General features: G+C 38.4%; 1 protein-coding gene across 1 annotated transcript; it reads right to left on the bottom strand.

The window, feature by feature from the left end:
- Positions 1-1,068: 1,068 nt before the first annotated feature.
- On the bottom strand, positions 1,069-12,028 carry rgra (retinal G protein coupled receptor a). The gene is made up of 7 exons (XM_060854132.1): positions 11,950-12,028; positions 11,182-11,338; positions 9,315-9,436; positions 8,002-8,155; positions 5,683-5,800; positions 1,532-1,645; positions 1,069-1,212 (listed from the first exon to the last, which is right to left on the bottom strand). The coding sequence occupies exons 1-7, from the start codon at positions 12,026-12,028 to the stop codon at positions 1,069-1,071; spliced, it is 888 nt and encodes a 295-aa protein (XP_060710115.1).
- Between the last annotated feature and the right edge of the window lie 244 nt (positions 12,029-12,272).

Genomic DNA, 12,272 nt, shown 5'->3' with positions numbered 1-12,272 from the left:
GTAAGAAAAATACACCATGCTAATTGTTTTTTCAATGCAATGGCTGATCATTATGTCATGTCTATAATATTTACGTATATTGTTAACAATTTCTCAAAACAACAGCTCCATCTTCAGACTCATTTGCAATCTTTCTCCAATTTTCACAAATGGCAGGTTGCTGAGAATGTACAGTCGGTTCGGATAAAATGTGTGTTTCTTCAACGTGAATTGGCTATAATGCAACTGAAGAATTTAGACCATTATCTGTAGAAAGCGAACTTTATTTACCTGTATTGGCTGTAACGCAATTCTGGCCCCATCAGTTTAAATGGCACTGCTATTATACAATTTTCCTATAACATGTGATTGCTTGGGAATAGATCTATTGCGTCATGTCAGAACCAACTGTAATTTTGAAAATGTAGTCATATTCTGCATTAAGACATTGCCATAGAGGAAGGAGTGAATCCATTCATGTTACAACCTTCACCTTCTTTTTCAACCAAGCTGTGCATTTCTAATTGCTCATTGCTCCAGTTCAACAAATAACAAATTTTCCATAGCTATTCATCATCTATAGATCAGCTGAAGTGCAAATATCAAAGGGACTACAAAAAATAGAATATAGAATATAATTTATTTGCAACCAACTGAGCAGTCATAAACAACATGGGATTAAAATAAAAACAAAAGAGCTGTGGTTGCTGGAAATCAGAAACAAAATCTCAGCAGGTCTGGGAGCTCTCTGGAGAGAAATCTGTTCTGAAGAAGGGTCACTGGACCCAAAATGTTAATTCTGATTTGTCTCCACAGATGCTGCCAGACAGGTTGAGACGTTCCAGCAATTTCTGTTTTTGTTTGTGTGTGTAAATAACATGGATTTACGGTTTTTTGGAGCCAATAGCTGTGCATGCTTATTCAAGTGTTGTTATAAACTACCAGTATATTCATTCTAACTCCTTGATTTGTGAAGGGTACAAAGTGCTTCTACTGTGAAAGCAACTTGATATAAAGGTTGGGTCAAAAGTTTCTGTTGGCACTTCAGTTTATGTCCCAGTGATTGTTCTGTAAGTGGTTGTATTTCACTTATTTAAGCTTCCCATCCATTTCAATGGATCCAGTTTTCTCTCCTGTTAAGAAGGACCAGATTCCTCCTCTGTAGTTTGGATTTCCAAGAGCATAGACAAAAGCATTGGCTATAGGTGATGTTTTTGCAAGAATGGCAGGAAGCTGTCAAGACAAGGGTAAGCGGAAAGCATAAACAGTGACTTTAGTTTTGAAAATTTATAAAACTCAATAATAGAAACAAAATATATGAAACAAGAATCATTTCTCTATATCAACAAAATGCTTCTCTAAATTTGTAGCTAATTTACTATTCTTTCTATTTGTTTATCTCCAATCAGTATAATATTTGAAAAATAGAGTGAAAAATCAAAAGAATCATTCTGGTTTATCCTTTAGTAAAATAGCACTATCTGTGTAACTCCCACCCCACACCAATTTGTAATCATGTGTTTTTGATGTAATACCAACTATTACTACTCACCATTCTTAGTTTTGGAGACAATACAGTAACATTTTCCATGACAGCATACATGCACAGCAGGCTATATGGTCCCCAGCATATTAAAAGAGTCTTAAAAGGTAATCCAGTATTAAACTGAGGAAACAAAACAAATTGAGTGAGAATGGCTCAAGTCGTGCAATGGTCATATTACTATAATGCTAAACCATCAGGTTCCACGAGAATTATGTCTACCTTGTGTCAATGATATTACCCAATCTCTCTATAGCCTCCACTTCCTTATTTCTCAGACTTGTCAGTCCATATGTTAACCCAGTATCCTTAGCTAGCTGTAGAGAATTTATCACTGGTTTAGCTTGTTCTATCTTTTCCCCATTCTTTGATAATATTAAACCCTCACTGGATTATAATTCCATCCCTTGTGGTTCCTCTCTAGATTAATTTTCTAAGATACCTAACATCCATTCTAGGTCCCCCTAAACAGTTCACCTCATCTACTTTGCGCACAGCTGAACCCTCTATAGACAAGAAATTTCCGAATCAGATTTGCATTCAGATGCTAATCTCAGAAAGAGCAGCAACAATGTGAGAAGTCAAAATAATTCTTTTCTTGAGGACTACTTCTTTTTCAATTTGACTAATCCCTTCATGTTGTAATACTATCGTTTGTAGTTGTGCTGACAAATGGACTATTTGGACTGTCAGCAGCAGAATTAGAAGAATTTTAATTAAATTAGCTTTATTGACACGTACTCAAATGAGTACAGTGCAGAGTTGACAAGTTGCCACTTAAAGCACCATTTTAGGTCCAAAGATACCTTGGTACAGCTTCTTCAGTTACAGTGCAACAATGTCACCAAAACATGGTGCTATCTTACATACGCATTACCCAGGCGCAATCAGATACAGAATAGAGAAATGACAAAAAAAATTACATTACGGCCAGACAGAGTATAAGTATAAGGCAGATAAATAAAAAGTTAAAAAGTTAAGCATCCCAGCCTCTCACCAAGGGCTCTCCGCAGCAGAGCAGCATGGGGGGGTGGGGGGGGGGGGGGGGGGTGGGGGGGGGGAGCGGGGCGGGATTCCACTTGGCCTGATTGATGGCTGCCACCATGTTCTGCCCTGGGCAGCTGACCCCGCTTTGCACTGGGCTGCGGGTCTGGTGTCCCCACTTGGGGCCGCCAACCGCTGTCCCTGCTTTGGAACCCAGGAATCAGCAGCTGAGGCTGGGTGTCCAAGGCCAAGAGAAGGAAGACTAGAGGGGGAAAGAGGGAGAGAAAAAGAAAAAGGAAGAAAAGAACAGGCGTGGCTGATGGGCTCCGGTGTCACCATTTTACGATAAATTCGGTGATATCCTCACTAATTATCAACCCTCCATTAAGATTAACAGTTTGCAAAGAAAGGCCTGGCCTGGCAGATGTACACCAGGAATAATTGGTTAGGATTTGGAACGCACTGGCTGCTAGTGTGTTGGAAACAAGTTCAATTGAATACCTCAAAAGGGAACAGGAGTAATAACTAAAGGACAAGAATTGCTTGGATTTGGAGAAAGGTTGGGCTAATTGAGTTGCTGCTGGAAAGATCCAACAAAAATCTAGTGATCTCTTTCTGTGCTGTTCCTCTTTTGATTCTATAGTAACAGCCATCTTCCATTTTGACCCTGAAGCAATACAAGAAAGAGCACCTGGGCATTCACAGAAGCAGAAAAAGAAAATTCTAAATATAATAACAGAAATTACACATCCAAAAATCTGCCAGTTCTTGTTCTCTTCCTGGTTCATTGTATATATTCCTCTACAAATAGTCATCAAATTGTTGTTTGAGGGTGTTCCACTCAGCCATAATGGGAATTGAAATGAGCGTGTTCTGTCCAAGTAAGTCATCATGCGAAAAATATTTTCTAAATTATTCCTTCATTCTTCATCAGGGTTTTCCCTCTTGTTACCATTTCATAGAACGGTTTTCAACACTTGGCACTTCTTGAATATCTCTGTCGGTTTGCCACATTAAAAAGTGCCCTCATTAAGATTTTCTTCATAGCTGCATTTTGCATTCCTGCTATCACTGTATTGAAGATTCACAATACCTATTTGGATGGGAAATGCTGTTAATGGCTTGGGATGTACACAAAGTGGAGCTTTACAACAAAACTTTCAGAATGGAGTCAATCATTGAATTGAATGCTTGGACATTGATACTGAGCAGGAACCATCAAGTCATACTCTTTGTAGCTAGCATGAGTTCTTAATTAAACAGCATTAGGGGGTGGGGGACTTGGTGGCTCAGTGGTTAGCACTGCTACCTCACAGCGCCAGGGACCCGGGTTCGATTCCCACCTTGGATGACTGTCTGTGTAGGTTTCCTCTGGGTGCTCCGATTTCCTCCCACAATCCAAAGATGTGTAGGTCAGGTGAGTTGGCCATGCTAAGTTGCCCATAGTTCTAGGTGCATTAGTTAGGGTAAATATAGAGTAGGGGAATGTGTCTGGGTGGGTTACTCTTCAGATGGTCATTATGGACGGGTTGGGCCAAAGGGCCTGTTTCTATACTGTAGGTAATCTAATCTAAACTATAAATATTCAAAATTAGTTGCAGCATGAATGCTTGTCTCTACAAATAACCATTCCCTACTGGTAACATTATTGAGGTTGTTTGGGATAGTGAGTTCTTGTTCTTGACCCAGAAGTTCAAAGTTCAAGTCTTACTTTTTGATGGCCTTGATGGACAAAGACAGTGCATTCATAATGTGACCAAAAAGACATGCCAAACACCCAATTGGCCATGCATGTGATGATAAGAAAATTGAAGTCCCTAACATCACCATCTGTAGTTCCAAACTACAGTATTTATGTTAATGTGCAATCAGATTCCCATGACTCATCTTTCACATCACATTGGCGTCTTTAGTTATTTCAAAATCAAAAATCAGAGCCAAGGGCAATATTTCACAAAACATTAAATTCTTAAAAATATGTGGACAATCTGAGAATAGGAACAATACATTTAGTTTCAAAATCCCAAGAATCCAGGTTTGACCAATTTAAAGGCAGCCCAAGGACTTAAGGGTGGGACTCCAAGATGTTATGAGATTTATGGGAACATTAGTTTTTAACAAGAAAACCAGTCAACAGGAAAATGGGATGTGAACATCTCTTTGATGCAAATGCATAAAAATAAAGCATGATGGCTCTCCAGATATTCTTAGTCTGGCGTATATCCCAGTCAATTTCTATCTGTAAATGTAGAAATAGGAATAGATCCACTCTCTTCACCACTCTTCATTAGAAAAACACTCTTTTTGTTTTCTCCAAGCTCTTTCTGTCAGTAGTTTCTTCATCTACCAGAAGTAGAAAGGGAACTTACACAAGTACAGCTATAGCAACATAGGGAATATGACTTTTTTTTAGCATGCTTCAGCAAGAAGTTACAATGATATAAATGTATAGTTATTGCAGGATTTGGAGGGATGAGAAATGGTCAAACTAGCTCGGATAGCACCCATGTGGAAAGTGGGTACGGCACTAGGGAAGATCCAAGTGAGACAGGTGAGCCTTCTTGGAAAGGTGCTCATTGGCACGACACTCTTGAAACTAACACTTGTAATCTAGGAAAGACTGGAGATGCACTCAACAGGATATGGTCATACAAGTTTGGGAACATTGTCACTCGTGGATGGGGTGAGTGAAATCTATTTTACAGAATGCATGATAGGAGTTAACATTTCTGCCCAATTCCCTTTTCCAGTTTAGTCAATCTGACATCCCCAGATGTGCGATAGAAAGATAATCTAATGATGTCAGACTACCAACCATCTAGAGATGTATCCCTGATAACTTCACCAATTGTGACAATGTCTCAGTATTTGCTCATACTAATTTACAGAGACACACTCTTCCACTGTATTTGTTAAACAACTTGCTCCATTAATAACTTGCTTCGACTAACACTTGGCAAATATTATTGCCCCATATAATGAATTAGAAGGAGTTTTGCACAGTTGTTTTTTTCATGCACTATCCCCTTTTAATGCATTTAGAACAAAAGTCTGTACAGTAAGATCATAAAGCAATCAAGAAAATTATGTTTAAACTGCAAGTGTACTGTCATGGCAATGAAAATATCGAAGACATTTTGTTGCAGGCTTAATAAGGTAACATAACTTATTTTTACCTTGACTTGTCCAGTTTTCTTGAATTTATTGGCACAAGATTGGTAAGAAGTTACCAAGATGAAAAGTGGGAAGACAAATTCAAAAAATGCCACCGAGATGAAGAATGAGACAAATGTTCTGGTGGGAAAATAAATCAAGGCACAGACAATGTTATGTGTCAGACTCCAATTCATGTTTCACAGAGGAGAATGACGTGACTATTTTTACAGCATCTGCAGTTTATATTATACAGACAGTGGACATGGTTGAGCTTTGACTTGCTGCAGGCAATGTAGCTACAAGAATATTCCCAAAGGGATCCTCAGGCCTCATTGAAGACATCTGCTCAGGATTAATTTCTCAAAAGGAACAGAATGTCTTTCTTTATTTAAACTGAATTAATCTAAGGTGCTTCATACTGTTAGCTTTGCAGCTCCTACTTCACATGGAGTGCATGTCTGGAATCAGAGCTGATGTGATTCAGTTTGATGCTGCATAGACTTTAGATCCAACATAGTGTCAAATTTTGTTTGTAACATTCTCCTGGATCCCAATGGACACCCATTAGCACTTCATGAATTTACCTGCATTTTGAGAGCAGTAATTCTCCTTTCCTGCATAATGATTTAAATTTGTAAGTGCTCTTCTGCCAAGATACAACTTGCATTTACGTAGTGCCTTTTATTCAGAGTGAGATTCCAAGGAGCTTCACAGAGGTGTGATGGAAGGTGGATGTCAAGCCACAGAAGAAAAGATCAGATGTGATGAGCGAAAGGGTGAATGGACCAGGTATATGGAGGGTCTTAAAGAAGAATTTAGAGATTGCCAGTGGGAGCTTACGCTTCTGAAGGCATGATTGCCAAAGATGGGGCAAAGCAAGTGGGGGTAATGTACAAGAGGGTAATTGGCAGAGGGATGCAGAGTTTAAAGAAATGATAGAGCTGGAGGAGGATGCAGAGATAGGATCGTGAGGTCATGAGGAATTTAAAAGCGAAATCAAGGATTTTAAAATTTAACTGTTGAGTGACTGGGAGCTAATATTGATGTATGAGATAGGGTTGAAGAGTCATCAGGACTTTTGTGTTCAAAAAAATTTCCCTTTGGGTTTTGGGACCCTGACTTCAGGGTCAAATGAGGATTAGAGGCCTGTAGAGCATGGGAAACTGTCAGTCATCTGCCCACTTGAATTAGCCATTTAGTGGCCAGAAGGTGAAACTATCATCCTGTTCCATGTCATAGAGTCATAGAGTCATAGGGATGTACAGCATGGAAACAGACTCTTCGGTCCAACCCGCCCATGCTGACCAGATATCTCAACCCAATCTAGTCCCACCTGCCAGCACCCGGCTCATATCCCTCCAAACCCTTCCTATTCATATACCCATCCAAATGTCTCTTAAATGTTGTAATTGTACCAGCCTCCACCACTTCCTCTGGCAGCTCATTCCATACATGTACTACCACGTGAAAGAGTTGCCCCTTACGTCTCTTTTATATCTTTACCCTCTGACCCTAAACCCATGTCCTCTAGTTCTGGATTCCCCAACCCCAGGGAAAAGACTTTGCCTATTTACCCTATTCATGCCCCTCAAAATTTTGTAAACCTCTATAAGATCACCCCTCAGCCTCTGACACTCCAGGGGAAACAGTTCCAGCTTGTTCAGCTTCTCCCTATAGCTCAAATCCTCCAACCCTGGCAACATTCTAATAAATCTTTTCTGAACTCTTTCAAGTTTCACAACATCTTTCCAATAAGAAGGAGACCAGAATTGTGCACAATATTCCAACAGTGGCCTAACCAATGTCCTGTATAGCTGCAACATGACTTCACAACTCCTGTACTCAATACTCTGACCAATAAAGGAAAACATACCAAATGCTTCTTCACTATCCTATCTACCTGCAACTCCACTTTCAAGGAGCTATGAACCTGCATTCCAAGGTCTCTTTGTTCAGCAACACTCCCTAGGACCTTACCATTAAGTATATAAGTCCTGCTAAGATTTGCTTTCCCAAAATGCAGCACCTTGCATTTACCTGAATTAAACTCCATTTGCCCCTACTCAGCCCATTGGCCCATCTGCTCAAGATTCTGTTGTAATTTGTCCACTACACCTCCAATTTTGGTGTCATCTGCAAACGAACTAACTGTGTCTCTTGATTAATCCTTAGCATCTCTATCCAACAGCTTTGCAAAACTATTTGTTTGTGCTAACCAAGAACAAAGAAAGTCCACTACACTTTCTCACCACAACTATGGATTTCAATAAATGCTACTCTTGCCAGCATGACCTACATCCTGAGGATGAATTGCATTAATATGAAATTCATCGACATACCTGTCACCTTTAGAGTAGTCCAGGGTGCAGCAAGTTCTTAATGGTTCGTAATCATATTCACCCCATCCAAATAAGGGCATAGAAGCCCAGAATCCAGCAAATCCCCAGATAATTGCCAAAATAGTCACGGTACTGCTCCATTGTAATCTTGATCCTATAAATAGGATTTAATGCATGGATGGATGTCAATCCATACGTAAACAGTATTTGATCAGTGGAAATCTAAGTCAAGCTAACTCAACGTTAAGTTCACCAACCAGCATTTTTGCAATTAATTTGCAGAAAAGAAAACAACTTTAATATCATAGCTTGCTTAGTTTTCTGGACATGTACAAACTATTGCCAACATTCAGATATGTCAGGGTATACTGTGATTTGAATCACCAATCAGCTGAGCATCACTCTAAAATGATCCCAAGTTTGATCTGTGATATATGGGGTTAGGTAAATGGAAGTTATCCAGGATTCTTACCTCTAACAGTTCTCGAGTGACCTTTTCTAACAAAAGTGTGGACAGTTTGAAGGTTGACCATGATGCTTCCCTATAATTAAGCAGCTTGTAAAGGCTTTACTGCCACAGCTTACATTGGAATTACAGTCCAGTAATGCATCACCATCCTCTGGTTAGAAGAGAATGTGGAAATTTAAAAAAAATTAAATCAGCTTTAGTGCATTTCCAGTTCAAGAAAAGGGGATTATTTCCACAGCTCCTTATATAACTGACCAGCACTGTGACTATTTGGAATCACGACACTTAAATGCTTTGTTAAAGGAGAAACTGGAATAAGTTGAAGCTCCACTTAGCTAGAATTGGCCAACAGACTGCTTAAAGAAAGATCAACTACACAATGAGTCTTTCACTAATTGTTAATTTGTTCACAAGGGATGAATCCTAATAAGCTTCACAATGACTGCTGTTTTAATAAGAAGCCGGACACAACTTTATCAGGCATCAAATGGATTTGGAATTTTTTGTCCTGCTTCCAATTTTACAGTTGTTCACATCTCTGACACTCAGATGAATAAACTTGTTTTTCTAAGGCTCCAGAGAGGCAGATTAGACTGTTATACAAGTCGATCCCAGAAAAGGTTTCAACCATGTCTTCATTACAAATTTAAAGTTTCCTATGCTTCTTTTATAACCTAATTATCTTGGGGAAAAAATATAACACTTCTTTCAAAATTTCCTGACCGTTTTCTTCTCAGAATTACTTTGTAAACTGTGAAGAGGATAAACTAAAACAAAACATTATTGTCAGAAGGCAATTCAGTCTGTGTCAGTTGTGTTTCAGAGTTAGCTTGGAATGACTTACTGCTGCAATTTAGGTGGTACCTGTCCCAAGCAATGGCAGCACATGCATTAATACTGGCGAGGGATGTCAAAAATCCTTGGAAACCGTGAGTCTGGCAACCTTCAGATCCATAAGGCCAATACCTGTGAGGGAAGCAGGCAACAAACATATACTGTACATACATGAGTAAAAGTCAATCTCATGTAACAGTCGATTCCCTATTTTTGTCCAAAAAATCTGGCATTTTCCATTTATCTCATGTAAAAGTCAACCCGAGTTCTTCACAGACAACAGATCAACATTTTTTCTTTCTTTATTTAGTGATCAATTGGGCTTCTGCTAATGATACAATATTTTGGAATGTAGCATGAATTTCAGCCCCTCAAAAGTAGTATCATGTAACAATAATTTTAACCTTTAAGACTAGTCTAAAAAATTCAACAATATAGGGTAAGTGTCCAAGTATGGGAGTCCAAAATTAGGTACTATAAATATAAGGCAGCAACTAATAAATCCAGTTGCAAATTCAGGAGAACTCTTTAATTAGAATGTGAAACATATATTTAGCATTTAAGAGGCAGCTAGATAAATATAATGTTACAATGGTGGTTAATATGAATGTTAATTTCCATCATCTGATTTTTATACCTTACACCTTTTATTGACTAAAATTGTTTTAAAAGAAGAATAAAAACTGTTCTACAATGATTTCCATGATTACCTGACCACAAACCAATGTGGAATAAACAAAACCACCTGCATTGAAATTGTCATTTTATCTAAACATTTTGAAACTTGACAATTGAAATAAGCATCTCAGATTCACATCTTCTGTTTTAATTCACAATTGTGTGATAATTGCATATTTTGACAGATGAGAGACGTGACTGCAAAGACAGTTTGTGAGACAATGAAATCAAACACAGGAATATATACTAAGCCATATTTCACTAGGTGGTTTTTAACCAGCAGAGCAGAAAGAAAGAATCGGGATTGGTAATAGCAGGACATTTTCTTCCTCACTGTGTTTCTCATCATCTGAGGAAGACAGCATCAAATGATAAAACAAATTATGAAAAAACAAATTGTAGAAAGAACAGTTCACTGGGTTTTGTTCTTAAAGTCGAAAGTCACACAACACCAGGTTATAGTCCAACAGGTTTATTTGAAATCACAAGGTTTTGAATCGCTGCTCCTTTGTCAAGTGATAAAGGTGCAGCACTCTGAAAGCTTGCGATTTCAAATAAACTTGTTAAACTATAACACGGTGTTGTGTGACTTTTGATCTTGCCCACCCCAGTCCAAGGCACCTCCACCTCCAAGGTATCTACAACTTTTACCACTGCTGAGGTTACCAATTGACAATTAAGCAACTGTGGTGTCAGGTTAGAAGTCTTACACCTGAAGAATTCTAAGGATTTTGTATGTAGCCTTTATTCTTACTGTCTATACAAGGCACTTATCCTTTTAAAGTTATCAGCTGTGTTGTGTAGTTTGATGTTGTGTTTTTATTATGTTACTCGGGGTTAATAAGTAATAGAATTCTTCTTTTACTTAAGAAACCCTGGTAATTGGTTCCTTTATTTTGGTCTACTACCCATATCTTTAAATAATGTGTGGTACAACTACATGCTAAAGAAGTTAAGAGTACTTCTTGCAATTGACTGAAGGGGAATTGAGAAAAACAGAACTCATTCCCTCTTGCCATTTGATTGTTACAACCTGAAGGAGGGAGGAATAGAAAGTAACATTGATTGGATGTGATGAAGGATGAGAGGAGGCTGCTGTAATACTGGAATAGACCAATTGAGCCAAATTACCTTCTTCTGTGCTGTACACCTTATGTAATTTTCTGAAACCAAACCGAGAAATTGATAACCGTGTCTACCTTAGAAAGCTTGAGAAAGCAGCTACAAATGCATTCAAGCAGATGCCAGTGTCTGATACAGCCAAGCTGGCTATTAAGAGATTGCTTGGTGTCTGGATTTCCTTTATCTTGTAAAAGGATAAAATCGTTATCACATTCAGGAGTAGTCCAAGGAGAGCTGTGAAAGAGAACAGAAATCAAGGGATGGGTCCAAATGATGAGACATAACATATTGCTTTTCATTTGGGCTGCATCACACACTTACAATGTTTTCATTTGCTTTTTTCTTGAGAAGTAACACCATGTCAACAAAGTACCCCTTTATTCATTAATGTTGAAGCAGGTTGTAGTTAAATCATTACCAAACCAGCTCACATATAATCACACTTACAATGTAGCCTGGAGTTTATTAAATTTGCTGTGTTCAGTTTTTCTAATAGCTGAAATAACCATGCAAAGTAATCCCAGACATGCGCTTTGGAAATCTCATTAGAATTCTAAGATTTTCTTGGCTAATGCAAATGTGAAAGGTAAAATATTGTCTTGCTAGACTATCATAGCATTCACACATATATTTGATATTGACTCACATAAACCTAGAGTTTTCCCACTTATTCATATGCTACAAGGAGGCAAAATTATTATAACAAATTGGTGTTCAAGCATATTGCACTGTCACTCTGAGGGAATATTGTATTTATGGCAGAAACTGAGGATAAATTAATCTAATGTATACTGATATACATCAATTTTACAAGTTTCTGTGAAATCAAACAAGCCCATCTTTACCTTCAAGTAATAGAGCAGTCCCGAGTGCAAATACTTCCAGCTCACTGAATCCCTCAATGATAGGTTTGGTAGATACCATTTTTACACCCTGGTACAGCAAAAACCTGACTTGTTCCCTTAAATATTGTGATCAAATCAAGGCATTAAACAAGCAGTGATACACGTCAGTTGTTTATGTAATTTCTGGGACAGAGAGGAGGGCAGGGGGAAGGTTTAACAATCTTGAAGAGTGTCTCATGACTGCAGTACAGTCAAGCCTATTAAATCGCATTTGCAGACTTTGAAATGCATTCATTAAATCACAGCAAGGCCTTTGTGACGGA

Source organism: Hemiscyllium ocellatum, chromosome 43, assembly GCF_020745735.1.
Source record: "Hemiscyllium ocellatum isolate sHemOce1 chromosome 43, sHemOce1.pat.X.cur, whole genome shotgun sequence".
Lineage (NCBI taxonomy): Eukaryota > Metazoa > Chordata > Chondrichthyes > Orectolobiformes > Hemiscylliidae > Hemiscyllium > Hemiscyllium ocellatum.
This window is presented reverse-complemented; position numbering and strand designations above follow the sequence as displayed.

What these genes read in the sequence shown, in the direction of transcription:
- rgra (XM_060854132.1), bottom strand. Translation starts at nt 12,028, where the DNA reads ATGGTATCTACCAAACCTATCATTGAGGGATTCAGTGAGCTGGAAGTA. An exon ending in GACTACTCTAAAGGTGACAG is followed by an intron (nt 5,801 to 8,001) that starts GTATGTCGATGA and finishes TTTTCCCACCAG; the next exon opens with AACATTTGTCTCATTCTTCA. An exon ending in TGTCTCCAAAACTAAGAATG is followed by an intron (nt 1,213 to 1,531) that starts GTGAGTAGTAAT and finishes TTGTCTTGACAG; the next exon opens with CTTCCTGCCATTCTTGCAAA.